This window comes from Thunnus maccoyii, chromosome 8 (assembly GCF_910596095.1).
Source record: "Thunnus maccoyii chromosome 8, fThuMac1.1, whole genome shotgun sequence".
NCBI lineage: Eukaryota > Metazoa > Chordata > Actinopteri > Scombriformes > Scombridae > Thunnus > Thunnus maccoyii.
The window spans coordinates 18,046,921-18,065,408 of NC_056540.1; the positions used below are offsets into that span (position 1 = coordinate 18,046,921).

Sequence of the window (18,488 nt, forward strand, 5' to 3'; positions counted from 1 at the left end):
TTTGATCACACCCAAACCTTCATCAGCTTTTGGGTCTTTTGGGTTAAAAACTACTGAAATGCGTTAAGACAATCCATTGTGTCTGATTAAACCTGTGTTACGCAATCAAATGTGCACTTCCCACCCATCTGGCTCTTACTGCTAAAATGGGCAGAGCCAAACAGTTGTTCAAGTATATGTGATACAATTTAAATGATCATTAAATCCAGGTGTGGTGTCACTTTTTTGTAATCATATCACAAGCTACAGTGTTGCTCATGCCCGTGCCACGTGACTTTCCTTATCCTGCGGGAGATATTAATCATATACACACACACACACACTCAACAAACAAACAAGCACATGCAGGCACACACACACACACACACCCACATACACATTCAACCATCCATCCTCATCTAATCCTCTGATTTTCCTCTCCTCTACAGTCTGAGCTGCCCTGTTTTCATTGTAGTTATGGGCTGTGACTCATCGTGCGTCTGAGCCAAGCTATTTGCACTGGTTCACACTGGCTGACACACCTAGGGCCAGGAAACACACCCATTCCCACATATCCTTGTATTCAACTATGGTGACCTGCCACAAAACAGTAACGGGCAGAGAGGATTCACTTTGTAAAAACAGGCTCTGAATGTGCAAAATAGTCATCTCCCTTATATTGACGTGATATCCCTATTGCGCAATCCACATTTCAGTTCTTTAAAAGCTCATTGTCCAACTCATTAGCTTATCGTTATCAGCTTATCTAGTTCTCTTCTAAATCCTGTGGATTGATTTAGCTTTAATAAGGGTTAATCAGTAGGTGATAAAAGCTTTTATCTGGACTCACCTCATTAATGTAAGAATAAGTTCTTGAGTAACAGTGAAAGTGCTTACACATGGCCACTGAGCAGTAGGTAATGAGCATGTAACAGGGCAAGTGTTTACTGAGGGGTTGTTATGTGACCATAAACATCTAAAACCTGCAGAAAAGTTGTTGAGCAGCACACTGTTCAGACAGGCATCCTGCTGTTTACATATGCACACATCACAGGAGTCGTCTGTCCAGAAGTAGCAATTGCTCTGAACTGAAATTGTTCATCAAAGGCAAAAAACAGCCACACCTCAGTAGCAAAAAGTCAAATATGCAAAGATCTGAGCAAACAGGTGCAGTGGCAAGACGCTTTGAGTGAGGAGGATAGAGATCCTTTTCTCTGGTGCAGCAACACAATTCTAGTCTTGTAGCTGTGTACACAGAAAATCAGCAAAGGGTTAACTGTGGTCAAATGACAAATGATCTCTGCAGTTGATAAAATGATGTGATATTTTGCTCATCTACTCATTCACAGAATAGTTATATAGCAATGTGTTTTATATGAGGAGCCTTTTTACTGTTCTTTAGTATTGTTTATTTAAAAGACTGTTGCAGTCCAAAGAGTGAAGCAATAACACCCTTTATACAGAGATCTTTAGGGTCCCTACTTATCTTACACATGCTTGGGATTACTGCTTCACTTTTATCTCAGCATGCACACAAATAGTGATTGTTAAAGAGCTGCACCCTGTTTTTCAGAAAAAAACCCCCCAAAACAAAGCAAGAGTTCTCTTTACTCATGGGGGTGTCATGTAGTAATATTAAAATATATTTGTGTGTGCATATGTGTGTGTATGTGTGCCACTCCCTGTTAACTCCTTACAAAGACACGCAGCAACTTCCCCTGTGTTTGCTCTACTCCATGCATGTTGTTTGTTATTTCACCTCATTGAACACATGTGACATGTGGAAAAGGGGTGTTTCAAGGACGCTGATCATTGGTGTGTTAGGTGGAACAGCACACAGACACACAAGTACAGGCAGCATAGTCATGCACACACACACGTACGCTTCCATGCACATCCCACATGACATCTTAAACTTGGATGCACTCACATATCTTAAATCATTCTTATTGTTTTAGTCGTTATACTCATGGCTATCAGACATTTTAACCTACAAACCTGTAAAATCTCATTTACTGACCCAGTATTACCCATAATCCCGGTCTGAATTTGTCTGAGACACCACCCAATATGACTGTCTCCTTGACTCATATCTGCTTCTCTCATTTCTTAACCACATTGTTGAAACAGATGCACAAATCAGCTGTAACGTCATTGTACAGTATAACTCTTGATGATCATTTGCAAAGTTTTGAATTGAGTCTACAAACAAGATTGAAATGTGAACAACAACAGTATTTTGAGAGGAAAATTGACACATCATTACTATACATGATGGCTGTAAAGCAGTATTAAGTGAAATAACAGTCTGCTGTAAGAGGAACAGTACTTGCAACAATAAGAGTGATTTTTGAGTTTCGTTCTGAAATATTGCACCCTCCAGATGAAAAAAAAATCATGTGAAATGGCTATTTAAAAATGATTGCGGGGAAGAGAATATGATCTTCCTGCTGACAATTACTGAGATCACTATTTCTATCGCTATTTACTGCTTATGAAATCATGGAGAAAGATGAAGAAGAAAGAAGTCTCAAAATATTGAAAACATTTCAAAATCCAAAACAGAAAAAAAGTTATTCAATATAAAACACACAATTTAGTAAGATCTGGTACAAGGTCATTGTTATACAAAAACTTTAGCGAAACCTATTTTGTAAATACACACTTTGCCTTTTTATGTAAGTAAAGGACTCACTCCTGAGTCATTTTGGTAATGATAACTTTGTGTCAGTTTGTGTGCAGTAATTTAAATGCTGTAATAATATGTTTATGTCATTGTCTATCATATGATACCCATTCTGTGGTGCGCTTGCATGTGTACTTCGTTCTTCCTCTGAAATGTGAAACAAAAACGAGGCAGATGGAAAAACAATTTGAAACTGTTTTATTTTGTTTAAATTGATGATAAAATGACATACAAGTTCATATAAAAGATTCAGCAGATTTTGTTGATCCGTTGCAAGGCTGCTCTCATCACTGTGTGAGTAAGTTAAAGGCCACCCCTTTCATACGGGTGTTAGTTGGGTATACTGAGGTGCGTCACGTACCATGCTTTTTCCTAAAACTGGCACACTGAGTCAAACTGATGACTTTCAGGGTTTTTTTAATTACTATTATCAGTTAAGATGAAGCAATATGTTTTTTTGCTTGAATAAAAAATGAAATGACAAAAAAAATCCTTCCTGTCGAAGTGAGAAACTACCAGTGACTACTGGTAGTTTCTCACTTCGACAGTATTTGACAAAAGTAGTGTCGAAAGCGCTCACTGTTGGTTAAATTTTGATAAACGTAAGAACTTATGAACATTTAGTGTAGGTATTTTATGGTGAATTGATGTTTCTTTGAACTTTTTTAAGCAGAAGTCACTTTTCCTGTTGCCTGTCATTGGAGCCTGCATATGAAGCAGTGGGTGGTCCCGTGGTTGTTGAGGGCCAGTCCCTCGCACCGGTCCCCTCCCCTCCATTCTCCTCCCTCTGCAAACCAGGAGCCCTACCCAGCTCCCTGTCCAAGCACTCTGCTCAGCCCAGAGGAGCAGCCACACAGAAAAAAAAGAAGTTAAAATCAACTTAGAGCTGAGGAGGGAGGGAGAGAGGGGTGAGAAAACGCCCTGGAAACTCGGTTGATCGAGAAATAGGAAAAGAGTGACAGAATCCCTTCAGACTGCAAAGTTGAGACTGGAAGAAGTGCTTTTTCTTGGGCTGGGGAGAAGGGGAGAGGACACGTTTTCAAGGATGCTCAAGCTGGTGTGAGGCTTCTTGGGCGCAAAGACTGCGCACAGGTAAAGATGCACTTTTTTTCTTTTCCTAGATTGAAGTGAATGTTTTTTTAAACTGTGTTTCTGAACTTTGTTGCCAGCTGTGCTTTGCTTCAAATTTAATTGTGCTGCAAAATAGAAATGAACTTATAATAACTTGGTGAAAGTTCAAACAATGAAGCTGCAAAAGTGATTAAGTTATCAGCCCAGCTGGCACTTGTAGTGAGTGTGTATCAGTGGTAAGATTACAGTGACTTTATCTTACTTTATGACATGTCTCCTGTGGTATCCTATGGTTTTTTTGAAAGGGGAAGCTTTGCTGTGGCTTTGGATTGTATTAGGAGAAAAACTGTGTAATATTAGTTCACTTTTTTTTCTGTAAACGTGCAAAGTGGCAGTGATTTTGTGATTATCATCAAAAGTTTTAAATGATGATTTTAGATAGAGTATAGGTCATAGTGGGTGTGTACGCACAGCTACCACACAAATGCAGAGGCTTGACTGTAGTTGCGCACTTCAGTTTTCCTTTAACTGCAGCACAAAGGTAGTTATTCAAGGTGTATATGAAGGCTAAACCCATTCTTTTAATGAGAATATACTGCATCTTCATATGGTTTTAGACAGTCCCTTTAGAAATAAAGAGGTAACACCCAAAATCAGTCTATTTGTAGAAATTTTATTATGGCGCAACTTGATTTTTTTTACACATGTAATCCCAAGTATTTGGGATATAAAACTCTTTTACAGCCCTGGATTATCTCAGACATTAGATGAAAGTTGAATGAAAGAAGCACTGGAAAGATATAATGTTATCTTGTTTGTTATCAGGTTTTTCCTTTATATATCCAAATAATTTTTTGGTGACTTGCAAGTTTAAAAAGTAAAGGTTCTTCCCTATAGCCTGCAGTGACAAGCTTGGGTGTGGACGCCTCTCCTTCACCTCGCTCCACACCCCTCCTTTTTTCTCCCTCTCTTCTTGCCTCGCTGTCTCCTCACTGAGGCACACCCTTTATGCCCCCCCCAAAAAAAGAGAGAGGAAAATCTCCATACATGAGGCGTCTCAGTGGGGTTCGCTAAGTACATCCAGACTCCTTTATCATAACTTTTTCTCTGCTTATCCTCAGTTGTACTGTGCCATATAATTATATATACTCATAGAGAGCAATGAAAATCTCATATTGCTGTCTTTTTAATGTAGTCTGGTTTTGATGAATGAGACTGACTTGTCTGAGGGTCCTTGGTATGATATGAGTCAGTGTTTGAACAAGGCATACCACCTCTCCAGCTATACACAAGCGTTACGCAAGAGAATGTTTAAAAACTATCACTGCTGCTTTGTACTGAGGCATGTATGTTTTTTTATGACTGGCTTCTTAAAGTTTTGGGCATAGCGAGATTTCTCCTCTTTCTTTCTTTTACCTTGGCTCTCTTAACCTGGGCTTTCGGCCAGGGTGTACAGGGGAGGAGAGACGTGGGGAGAGGAGAAGGAGGGAACAAGACGGGGAAAGAGAGTCAGGGAGTGAGTTAGTGAGGGGGGATGGGCGGGGCGGGGGCGAGGAGGGGAGTAATGGAATGTAGTGGTTTGGAAAGACAAGCTAATTGAAACCAGGTTTGAGGCATACAGGGGGAGCTAAGACTTCGCACATTTGGAGAAAGAGAGAAATACATTTTATCTACCCAAAAGTTGAGGGATGTAACGTTTTCTGTTTGACTTAAGCACATATTTAAACATAAACGGCATCTTTCAAGGTGTGGTTCCAACTTGAATAATCACATAGTGATAAACTGTATTTGTTCAGATTGAGGAAATAGCAGATAATAATCAAGACCAGACATAATCCCTTGTTGAATCATGATTGAAAGTCAAATTTCAACTGTGTGTATGGTTGCCTAGCCTCCACAGCCCTCTCCTGCCACACCCAAAAGTCATTTCAGTGGAGTGTTCGAGGGAAAGCTGCTTTCTGCTTTGCTCTGCACAGTTGTTTCTACAATACGCAGTTAACTCATGTTGAGTGCACCACAACTGTAAATGTCTGGCATTGCTCAAATTGCTCTTGTCAAGGTGATTGACTGTGACACAGACTGCTTGAAGAGCAATATGGTGACACAGGGCAAAAAGGTCCTTAGGTCGTAGGTTGTCATTTAAGCTATAGTATGTTAAGTGTTCTTAAATTTAAAAAAATCATGTTTTACCTGGTGATAATGTTGTGAAGTATTGTTTTCCATATGTTACTATAGGTGCAGAGTTTTGCTCCAAGTAGGGCAAGGGCTTATACAAACAGGTAATATATATGGAACATATATTTCAAGCGCTGACATTTTGAGAACTGGTTCTTGACTGCCTACAGCTAAAACACTTGTCGGTCTTGGCTTGAGGCGGATACTGTTTGTTTAAATACTGGAACTGTCCAGCAATGCAGCAGCACAGAGGCTACATTATGTTGTCACCTGAAGCAACATAAGACTTGGAATTCTAAAAACCACGCTGTGAAATTTTGAAGCAGCTTTATTAATCAAATCTTGCTCAATCATTGTAGCTAATTTTTACAGTACACAGTGCCACTCACGCTGATTTTGTTGCACTTGCCATCCATGTGACAAACAGCATCTTTACTAGCCTAAAGACGAAGGACATGCCTTATGACTGTTTGGAGTTTTAGCTCGTATATGTCAAGGTATTTATCACGGCACTCCACCAGAAGAATACATTATGTATTCTTTCCCTGTTGACTGGCAGGACAGATGAGACAAGTGGTGTTACTCAGCTGTGCCAGTGTTAAACGGAAAGAAACTGGTCTCTAGCACACTTCCTCTGCCATTTCCTCATGGGTTTGTTGAGTGGGTGGTTGGAAGTAGGGACAGCGTGGGGGAGGCAAAGAGAGCGAGGTGGATATAGTGAATAAACTGAGAGAAGGGATGGTGATTACAACCAAACTATAGCTTATTTTTTCACACTTAGTATTCATTTAGAAGCTAAGTTAGACTCTTGGATGTCCTGAAGCTCCCATGGACTCACTAAAGTCCCACCCTAGAGATGGGTTAAATAAAACAATAGCAAATTTGAAGATACACAACTGTTCCAGTGAGGGAAATTTAGTTTTTTTCCAGCTGCAAGTAAACATCCAACTGTAGTGTGTGATTTTAGAAAGTCTTTCTAGGTAATCTACCCAGCAGCCACTCCCTTCTCATCCACCCAGTGCTGGTTTGGAATGTTTCAGCATGCCCTCAGTATGCTCTGTGCAGCGTCTATGATTAGCATTGCTTCCCTTGTTGTTGAGAAATAGTGATTTGAGAGGAACGATGAGACAGTCATCACCGGTCACACGTAATACCCCTGATAGTCACACCCATGCATATGCTGTTTCAGATTGTTTATTATAACTTGCTTAGAATTTAATAAGGGTGCGAATAATTTTTTCCTGATAAAGCAAGATCATAGCCAGACATCTTTGATATGAAACTGTCAAAAAAACAATAAAACTTATGTAACTTGCTGTACTGCACGCCCTACCTGTCCCCCACTACTGTCTGACCTAAACCCCAACCCCCACAAAAGCTGTTCAGTTTCTGTGAATAAGGAATGACATGCAGCATCTGTTACAAAAACTATTTGGAATGAGGTGTCCAAAATGTCAGAGCAGCAGGGCTTGGAATGTAAATTTAGAAATACATTCAGCTTTGTTTAGGTTTTCTTTATCTGGCAAGATACCCAAGGATGGCACTCCTCGCAATCCAACACTCTCTCTCTAAACAACTCTGCACTACTCTGGTGTGATCTACATACTAAGTATACATACAGAGTACATATCCCCATGCTGTGCTTATGCCTTAAGTTCTACAGCTATGGAAGTCTTATTTCTATATATACATTCTTCTGCTATGGTTGCCGTCTAGCCCTCCTCTTAACCTTCTTGTCTCCTGCTCCATGAATGGACTTGCATTTGTTCTTGTTCAAACAGCAGCTGTGGAAGACAGAAACAAATCCTGACTAAATTGCCAAACTAAATTGAGTTGAAGTTGGGCAGTTACATAGTGCGGCCTAGATAAAGTTGCTATGGTTGTCTGTAAACCTCACATGATGTGTTATATTTGTGGTATAACTGTTTAAACTTCACTATCCGTCTTTATCATTAGCTCTTTGTAGTGTAACTAGTTATGCCAGTTCAAACATTTGCATCTTTGGCTCGGTTGATCTGTACATCTCTTTGCAGAAGAATCGCAACTCTGCTTCTCTACATCCTATGTTTTTTACTTTATTATCTGCTCATTATTTTTGGTTCTGAAACTGCCCCAAAGTACCAGCCCAGGATCACTTCTCATTTCAGTCCTTTCAGAACTTACGTCATCACCAAAATGTTTTGTTTCATTTTTGCAAAAATGCTGCTGTTTTTTTCTTTTTCTTGTATAGCCCAATATTACATACGTTGTCTCAGGGGGCTTTAGAGTGGGCTTTAGAGACCAACAATAGCAACTATTCCTGACACAGCAAAAGTTCTCTAGGAAGACAAGGAAAAACTCCCCTAAAACATTAGTGTATAAGGAAAAAATGGAAGAAACCTCTGGAGAGGAAATTCAAAGAGCGAATCTTCCACCCTGGATGTCTAGGGGTGCAATAGAAAACAATGAGACATAATAGGATGAGTTATCTGTAACTTACTGCCTCATACTGTATATTAACTTTCTTTGACTGAACATGAGGCTTAAAATGAGATTTACATGGAAATCAAGGCATTGTGGAAGTTCACTTTTAATGCAACCTCTGCTCTTGTTTGTGATCTCGTAAAAACAAGAGAAGAAAATTTTAAGAGTATTCTTCAGTTTTTCCATTTTGTGTACGACTCCTGCCAAAGTCACAATGGTTTAATCAGCAGCAGGCCAAGTTGGCGTCAGTGGGCAGGCTTTGGTCTTGTGCAGGACTTGTGGTTTGGTTTAGGGCAATGTGGACTATGGAGTGCAGAAAAGAACCATTTATTTTGACGCACATTCCTTTTATATGTGTCACACATGCATGTCCTATCTGCATTTTTTGAGGGAAGAGTGAACCTAAACTGGGGCCTGCTGTGTCTCTCAGTATCCTTCCTTTTGTGTTTGTTGAACTTGTTGCCTCAAACTACAATGGAGTGAGAGGAACAGGGAGTCTACTCTGTTTTGACAACAAGACTGATTTGGTCACTGCTCCTCTCTCCCTCTTTCCTTATCTGCACTGAGGCCTTTTTATTTGCTCATAATCAAATCTTATCACTCGCCAGCACCACTGTGTCTTATTCCCACACTGCTGAGCTTTAATCATTGTCACACTGCTCCTGTTTTCCGTTTACCAAATTGATTGGATTGCACTCAACCTGATGGATTGACTGAAGCCACTTTGATCAGTTTCCAGAGTGCTGTGACCCACTTAAGCACAAACTATAACAGTCAAACAGTCCAGGTATGTGCCCTCAAGGCATGAAAGAAAAGATAAGGTCTGGAGCTGGGTGAAAACGGATGGCAGAGAGGTGTAAAGTGCTGTTTGGTGCATCAACCAGGTGCAGTTCCTGGGTGGAACTCAAATGATGATCATAATGATAGTGAAAAGGGGATCCCTTTAGCCGACCCAGTGTTTCTCCTCAGTTATCATTTGAGAGTGTGTGTCAGTGTGCCAGTAAAATGTGCATATCTGACTGAGTGTGGTGTTCTTGTTTATTTGAGCAGAACCTGGAGGTTGGGGGTGTGGTGGACTGACTACAGGGGGGTTGGGCACTCAGGCTGGGTGCAGGGTGGGCGACATAGAATGAAGTTAGAGTCAGAGTCAGAGAGAAAAAGGACATTTCTTTGGAGTTAGTCACCGTGGGGAGAGGCTGGGCTCACTTCCAGCTGGCCCAACGGCTCTTTGAAGGAATGTGTGTGACTGGAGGCCTGGGTGGGGCCGCGCACTGAGCTGTTCCCTATGCAAGTAGTGCACAGAGGCAAAGCGATGTGATCCACCTCGTGGCGTGGTGTTTCTACTCCTCAACACACCTTGTGTTTTTATTTGCTTTCCCCTCTGTTGGTAACCACACTTCACCTTACTGTGCAAGCCTTGCTGTCTGTTTATGAGTGTGTGTGTGGTCTCACCAAACTATTAAGAACAGAAGGTGGAGCACCCTCTTCCTTATCTTTTGAGTTTGTGTACTCATATATGGGCATTGCAAAAAAAATACAATATTTCTTTTTTACAGTACATATCTGGGAGTCATAGCAAATCCCATTCATCAACAAATCTCACACAAACAAGTCATAAGCATTTACCCACATCAGTGATCGAGGCCACATTGCTACTTTTACCTTTGTCTTTAATTCAGCCCTTCACCTGAATTACCCCCAACATGGTGGTCTGATTAATAAGTCTGTGTAACAAGAGTATGGGCTAGAAAGTGTACACAGCTGCTGAACTGCAAGTCTCCCTACACAAACATAATGACAACCACATATTGGCTGGCATTTACCTTGGCTATGTGCCATCTATTTTAGTAAAGCCCCCCCTTCAAAAAGACAGTCAACAACAATGAATGTCTTTGGCAAAACTTTAAAGAGTTTTACAAGTTTTGCACCAATGTCACTAGTGTTAAGGAGCATGTTTACTCACTTTCTCTCTATTGAATTTACTGTTTAGCATAGGTATTTGAAGCCTGACTGTTAAGAAATGTTTTCAGTCTCACAAACACAGTTATTTGGCATAATTTTCACTAAAGTAATGAGCAGTTTAGTTTATTGAACATGGGGGATTGGGTAGGGGGAGGTTAATGATGGGCTTTGAGAGGCTGTCTCTGAAGAATTTTTCTGAGGGACATGTTCCCGCCGGTATATGCCTGTCTGTACACATCAAGTCTGGTTATGTTTGTACTAGGACTAACAAAGAGAAGGCTTTGTTTCACAATATGCCAGTAGGTTGAAGCAATAATACTTGTAAGTCCAATAAGATTTTTGGCTAGCTGCAGCGGGTAAAAGTAAAATTTATTTTTGGCATGCAAAATAATACTTAGAATCCAATTTATAGCTATACCGACTTATATGTCTGCTGATTTCTGGATCAGCCATCATTATTGGCAGTCCAGTCTTGGACTGCCAATGATGATGGCAGTCCAAGATTCCTCTACAACTGGATTTACTTCTTTTCAACTCTCAGTTTCAAATTCCATCAAACTGAACTGGATTCTTGAAAGGTAGCATGCTAGTGTGTCTGTCTATCTCCTCCTTTCACACCGAACAAGTATCTGGATTTATTGACTTAAAATGAGTGTTTTGTATCATTACCTGCCAGGATCAATATGCTACGATTGGTTAGGTAATTATTAAAGCCTCTGAAGGCTCTGGTTGGTCATGTAAGGTCTGAGCATGGTCATAACACTGCATGCCTTAATGCAACAATAACAAGAATGAGAGTAATATGTTTCATTATCTGTTAAACATGCAGCTGAAACATTATATATTATTGCATTAGATGATTCATTAAATCTAACCCACTATTCTTGTAATTTAAGTCATTTTTAATCATATTAAGTAAATCCTAACCTTGTTTTTGTTTTTCTGTCATCAGAAGTCAAGAATCGAAAAACCGAAGCATCAGACTGAAGCCCTTGGCTTTGCTTGAGCAATCCGAGGTAAGTGTCCTTTCACAAAATGCATAAAAAGATTCACATAACACATGTGTTACTGGTCAAACAAGGGAAAGACAACGAAATTTCTTATCATCCATCACTCCACTCCAAGGCCATCTAGTCAGTGTCACCTCAGAACAGCGTTTTATTATGTGGCCAGACACCAAACCTCTGTTGGAATGTTTGTTGCAAAGCCTCCTTTGAACCTGGAAGGTCATGCCACTGCAATTCTACTGTGAAAGGCCTGCCTTGTGGAAACCTGACACTTGGTTGCTTCTGCTCCCTGTGCCTTCTCTTTGCACGCCTCTTTCCTCCCCCAGCGACCACCTGTTCCGCTCGAACCCCTTTCCCCTTCTTATGAAACAACCCTGTCAAAAGCCCGCCAACCTCAAGCTGTTTTAACTGTTTGTAGCCGGCAGCTGTGGACGAGTTATTCATTTTGAGTGGAGGGAAAACTAGTAGACGAGGCGATCCCAAACCCAAACTGTATGCAGCCCCTGATGGCCAGTGACAGACCATAAGATAGACGTACACCGAAATGCTCTGTGGTTGCACTCTAGCTAACAGAGGCTTTTGTCTGGCTGGTTGCCCCACACCCCCCTTGCTCAACACACATACCAGGCCATAATAAAACATGGTAGATAGACTAACTCGTCTGCCCCCCTTTACCCTCATTTTCTCTCTCTCTCTCCCTCAAAGCTTTTTGGAAAAATCTAATTTTGTGTGGTCTTCAAATATGCTTTTGATGACATCACTAATCAAATTTAAGAACATGTGACACCAGGAATGTCACTCTGAGGCATGTCAGATAGTGAAATGAAAGGGAAAGAATAGAGGACTGCTTGATTGTCATGTTGCCTGATAGCTTTGAGTCACAGACTGCCTGCCTGTCTTATGATCCCAAGAACAGAGGCTTACTTATGAAGCATCTGTTTACAACACAATCCATATCTAATCATATGATTCTTTTGGATCATATTAATTGTTCAACTGATATCATTTTCAAGTTAAGGCATACTCTAAACTTACCCCAAAAAGGGAAATTCTGATAAAGATTGAGGAGGAAAATTGAAGTCTTCCTGTAAATATTCAGGATGTTCTATGCACAGTGTGGTGCTGAAAGCTTCTGAGGAGATTCTTTGGTGATAGCCCTGTATTTTCATTTCTACTTGGCTGTTTTCTTTCCCCCTCTGCACTGTTAACTCATAGGCTAACATTCCACAGAGCAGTTTCACAACCATTCCTTTCCCTTTCTCACTCACTTTCATTTTTTTTTTTTTTTACCATTTCCTCTTCTCTCCATCTCAACCACCCCCTCACCCCTACCTCCTCCCTCTTTCTAAGTTTCTTCCTTCCCTTCTCTATTGCTGTGAGCCTCAGCTCCTCCCTGCAGTTTGCTGCCAGAAATATGTCAAAGCTGTGAGAACAGGGACGGCCCAAATAGTTCACTCTGGACCATGGAGAGCCTCAGAGCGAGGATGAAATGTGGGAGGAGGAAAAGAAGTTTAAATATGAAAAATAATTACATATGAAAATAGATGAATAGAAAGAGAAAGTAATAGAGCTGTGTCCAGAGGTTAGCCTTTTTGAATGAGGGATGGAGAAATGAATAAAAATATTGTTTTCGCTCTCTTGCTCTTGGGGAATTTTTGTGAACACATGAATGTTGCCTTCTCCCTCCCTTTGTGAGCCTTTTTTTTGTAAATACTTAATCCAGCAAATGATAATATCTGCCTTGTTTGAGAGTTAAAATGCTTCGTCTTCATTGTCCGCAAAGCAATGTCAACAAGCCCTAAGAAGCATGTGGAAGAAAAAAAAATACCTCAGTGAGGAAAACCAAGATCATGTGAAAAGTTTGTCAGCTATTTTTGTTTGCTTTCATTGACTGCATGAAGTGAAGAGGTTGATGTGTAAAATGAGCCGCATTGTGACTCATGGGGAAAACACAAATTCCTTTGGTGCAGTCCAAATGCACTCAGTCTGGGATCAGAAGGGCCTGGTTAAGATACTATAACTGGCAGTGTCAGTTGACCTGAGTAGAATTTGATCTACAGAAGTTAATTGGGTGAAGCTGGGTTCTTTGGCACTGCAAACTGCCTTGTTTGTCCCCTCTATACTCACACATTTCAGCTGTGTTTGATGCATATTTGGCAGATAATGTAAGGCTTGGGGTCTTAATAGATTCATGTTACAAGCCTCAGTCAAGTCACACTGACAGACACAAAGAGATAGAAAGAGATAGTAGGCGAGGAAGAGAGAGAGAGAGGGAAGAATATCAGGTTGTAGATGCCTGCGGGTAGTTGGCGTCATCTTTGGCACGAACACCATTCCTATCCCTGGTATTATCACTCTCAGTGGCCCTGGCCCTTGTTATTCAGTCCTGAGAGTTTGCAAACTGCTATTTTAGAGACAGGGGTTAATATTACCTCAAAGCATTGCATACATTTTCCAGTATTCCCAGTCATGCAAGACCAGTCTATTTATTGACTTGTGTTAATTGGTGTATTGCTTGTTATGTGCCCTTGGACTGGGTCCAGCAAACTAGGGAGAGAAGTATACAAGTCACTTGGTATTGTAAACTTTCTCACATGCCTTAACTTTCACAACTTTCAGCTCTGTTAATTTTAGTTTTATGATCTTTACCTGCACAGAAATCTTCATCTGTTCTGTTTTCGGTGTTTTTTCATTAATTTGGATATTGTACAACGTAACGGTTGATGTCCAGATTTTCAGACAGAGAGGAAAAATGAGATTTTGTTAAAAAGTGACAAACACACATTTCCCAAAAACATCTCTGGGTCTGTCTCTAATGTAAAGTCATTGTAGCATATCCAACTATTGTTACTGTGCATGGCACAAAACTAGCAACATGGTGATATCTGATACACGACCTAAATAAAAAATTGTAACTATAGCCTACAATTTAAATGGTTACGATACCATTATGTTAAGAGACAAACAGGTCAACAGTCAACAGTCACAAAGAAAAACATGCACCACCTAGATTGTCTGACATCCCACTTAACTAGCCAAAACATCGGTGTTGTCTTCTTCTAACTTTCTCATCTGTTCAAAATACTTTATATTGGCAGGGGGCAAGAGTGGCAGATGGCCGTTGAGGGAATGATGCATATTACCGACCCTTTGGAAACAGCTGTTTCTTTATCTTTGCCTCAGGTTCCTCTTGTTCCCAGCAACTTGTTATCTTACAGAGCAGTCTGGCAGCTTCAGCGAATGGGGAAGGGATTTGCGGCTTACTGGTTTAGTTATGTTATTTACAGTGGTGATAAATAATTTGTGCAATGAAAAACATTTGTAAGTGTGGTTTTAGTAATTATATCTCAGACTGACAATATTCTGTCAGATAATTTTGAAAAACAGAGAATGTGAAGCGATTTGTTACAATTTTTTTTTTCTTCTCAGTCATAGTTTTTCCTTAAAAGAGAAAGTCTTTATTCAGACCTTAAATTGATCTGTCTGATCACATGGAAATCTAGCTTTACAACTAAAGTTCCATCAACATGTTAGAGGCTAGTTATGTCAGTTTCTTATGTGTATACATGTGTTATCTTGTTATATATTCAAGTGTGTATGAATTACATGATCTCTCATGGCTTGTTATGCGTTACAGTATCTGAAAATCTGACTACTTTATGTCACCTTAAATAATTGTCTTGGAGGAGGCCTACTTATCTTGGGGTAAATTTTAAGCCAAGACAAGCCCAGTGAATGGCAATAGATGACACAAACAAAGAACGGCACTCATAAACCAACTGCAAAGGCATAATAACCCCCCCCCCACACACACACACACACACACACACACACACACACACACACACACCCTCCCACCCTTTTTGCTGACCACCTAGAAGTTGTATCTTGCATTGCTCTGAATAGGTATTGAGGGGATTGATAAAGTCATTGAAATTCCTCACAGTCCCTTTCCTAGTTCGTCTCTGGTTGTCAAGTCCACCCCATAACAACACAGACAAACAGTCAGCACCATGACTCATATCCTGTTTCTTTTGTGCTGTCCCATGGATAGGCTTTTGCCACTTATATTGTTTGGTTAGAGGCAAATAGACAGTTTGCTGAAACCTACTGAATGGCTGTACATTTTTGATGTGGTAAGCTGCACCAGGCAGTTGAATGATTGTCTCATTAAAATGACTGTTGTGAATTAAGCTTTTTCAGTGTCTCATGGTGCAATATCATTCAACAGAATTGTGTCAATACTGTCAAATATTGACTGGTAGCAGTTGGCATGATCAAATCAAATGTTCAAACACTGGATGAAAACACAGCACATTGAATGACTATGATTTTTAGAGGAAACTATTTACAACAGTTATCTGTGTACAGCTTTTCTAATGAATTTTCACAGATTATTATTTAGATTCTCTGTAGTCAGAAAGTCCTCTGAACACTGAATTGTTGGTTCATGCATTGAATCATTAAATTTCTGGGTGGCTACAGTTCAGGTGGTTGAAAGCATAGTCTGTTAATGTTAAGCTTGGTGATTTGGACTATGTGTCTTCACGTCTATGCAAAGAGTCTTTAAGCAATGTGAGTCTTTAACGCTGAACCCCTTATGTGTGTGTATGTTGGAGAGAAAATGTAATTCACTTTGGACACAAGTGTCTGCCAAATTAATGTAATGTGGAAACATGCAAACCATTGCTGGCTTGGTAGAGACACATGGCTCAGGCAGCCTTGTGTAATTAAAAGGGTGGTTTGTGGAGAGTTTGGTATCAATTAAACAATTGGTTGTCTGTTCCAAAGAGGAGAGTAGGTAGGACTAGTCGGCATGTTTGAAAAGGCAGGTCTGAGATTGATATAAACAAACCATACAATCGTGACAACTGCAACTGAGTTTACTTCAGTGCACAAAAAGACAGACAGTAATAGAAAAGTTAAAGGACCAATGTGTAGGATTTAGTGGCATCAAGTGGTGAGGTTGCAGATTGCAATCAACTGAATACCCCTCCCCTCCCCTTAACCCCTCCCTTTCAAACATGTAGGAGAACCTACAGTGGCTGTGAAACTTGTGAAAAATGCAAAAGGCCCTTTCTAGAGTCAGTGTTTGGTTTGTCCATTCTGGGCTACTATAGAAACATGGCGGTGCAACATGGTGGGCTCCGTGGATGAGGACCCACTCCCTATGTAGATATAAAGGGCTCATTCTAAGGTAACGAAAACACAACAATTCTTATTTTCAGGTGATTATACACTAATTAAAACATACTTATGAATATTATATTCCATTTCTGCCAATAGATTCCCCTAAATCTTACACACTGGTCCTTTAAGCATGTCTGTTAATTGGCTTGATATGAACTGATAGAAGTAAGGTGAATTATTGCGACATTGTTTGCTTACTCAAATGGATTGTTTGCTTATTAAAAGGATCCAGAATTGTGCCCAGCGATATCTAGTAAGGTCTAATGACCACACCCAATAAGTAATATATGTGCTTTTGTAATGCTGAATACACTTTAAAGATGAAAAAGGTGGATAGTGTGCACATTCAACCCTAGGTGTAGGTACAGGTGCAGGACAAAAACAGCAACAAGGAAAAGGAGGGGATGACCGTACACTGAAATTTACAAGCTCCCAATTATTTATTGCATCAGTTCAATGCAATGTGCAAGGTCCTAATTAGGCAAAAACTTTTTGCCTTTTTTGCTTGAAGACCTTGGAGATAAAAATGTTGCAATAAATACTTGGAGGCTTGCAAATTCCAGTGTGCAGATAGCCTCTCCTTTTCCTACACCTTAAAGGTGACTAACTTTGTGATGCAGTGGTAATCATGAATACAACTACAGCAATGTAGATTGAAACTGATATTTAGCTGCCACTAATAAACAGAATAAGAAGTTTGATGGGCATTGTGTGCATGAGCAAATACAAATATATACTTGGTTTAGTATTAGACTACCTTGTAAATGTGGGTTGTGTTTGTGTTAAAGAGAGAGGGTGTGCGCTCACATGTTGGTGTATGTGTTTCTGTGTGTGTTTTCATAAAGCAAGCCAGCTTTAACCATCATTGTTCTCTCTATTGACATTGGAGCTGGGGTGTAGGCGCAGGATTGGGCTGCTTTCCTCACTGCAGGGTGTGGTCTGACTAAACCCAATTTCCAAAACACGGAACACACAAGAGGGAGGGAACTGATGGTTTGGTGTTTTGGGGAGAAAGGCTGTGTTGTTTGAAAGGGTTTTAACACCATCTAGTGTTCATCATTGGGTCTTACAAGTCAGACCTGTTACAGAGCAGGGTTAGTAAATATTAAACTTAGGCAAATGTTCAAGTTATATTAAAGGTGAAAGAAGAACATTTTGTCTGGAACAAAATACTTGTGGAAGCCACATGTGGTGTTTGTCATGATTTTGTCTTAATGATTATTACTATCTTGTCTTTATGCAGGAAAACCAAGGTAGAGTTTCCATCACACCAGGGCTTGAATAGAAGAACACAAAACAAGGTATTTTATGAAGTTAAAGACACACTAAATCCACATTAATAGGTGGAAATGCATATAACTAAAGTTATATCCTCTACCTTGTGTTTTTTCTCTTGAACCCATTATTTGTATGGCCATATTTGCAGATGGCTGAAGAGGAGGAAACTAGGGAGGTGCTCTTTCCAGACTGGGAGGGTCCAGACAAAACTGGCTTAACCATTGAACAGACAAGGGAAGGAGAGATCTTTGTCAAGGAGGTGAAAGGAGAGTCACCTGCAGCACGGTCTGGAAAAGTATATGAAGGTAACACTTTTTTTTCTTAAATCAGTGTCTTTTATCAAGTTTTCAAGTAAAATTTGTCTCAACTATATGCCAACTAATGTCTAATATTCTTAAAATACGTTTTGCTGCTGTCTTCACTTAATTAATAGGTGACCAGATTGTGGGCGCTACTATCTACTTTGATAACATGAGCTCAGAAGAAACAGCTGAGCTACTGAAGACATTGAACCGTCACAAGGTTGGACTGAAACTACAAAACAAAGGAGACAAATCCCCTTGCTGCTCACCCCTGAGCACACCATGTCGTTCACCAATGGGCACCCTGACATGGGAAGGGAAGACCCGATTTGGAGGTTCCAGTCCAGACATCATCCTTGTAAATTTGATTAATCT

General features: G+C 40.2%; 1 protein-coding gene across 5 annotated transcripts in view; it reads left to right on the forward strand.

Annotated features, from left to right (window-relative positions):
- Positions 1–3,492: 3,492 nt before the first annotated feature.
- The window catches only part of ahnak (AHNAK nucleoprotein), a 34,385-nt gene continuing 19,389 nt past the window's right edge, over positions 3,493–18,488 (forward strand). For 4 of the 5 annotated variants that reach the window (XM_042419718.1, XM_042419720.1, XM_042419719.1 and 1 more), the window contains exons 1-5: positions 3,494–3,757; positions 11,289–11,352; positions 17,777–17,834; positions 17,960–18,116; positions 18,245–18,471. In XM_042419718.1, the coding sequence (XP_042275652.1) occupies positions 17,960–18,116; positions 18,245–18,471 (384 nt within the window). In that variant the 5' untranslated portion in view covers positions 3,494–3,757; positions 11,289–11,352; positions 17,777–17,834. Of the gene's footprint in view, positions 3,758–11,288; positions 11,353–17,776; positions 17,835–17,959; positions 18,117–18,244; positions 18,472–18,488 lie in introns of all 5 variants that reach the window. The other variant, XM_042419722.1, reaches the window with a different exon arrangement.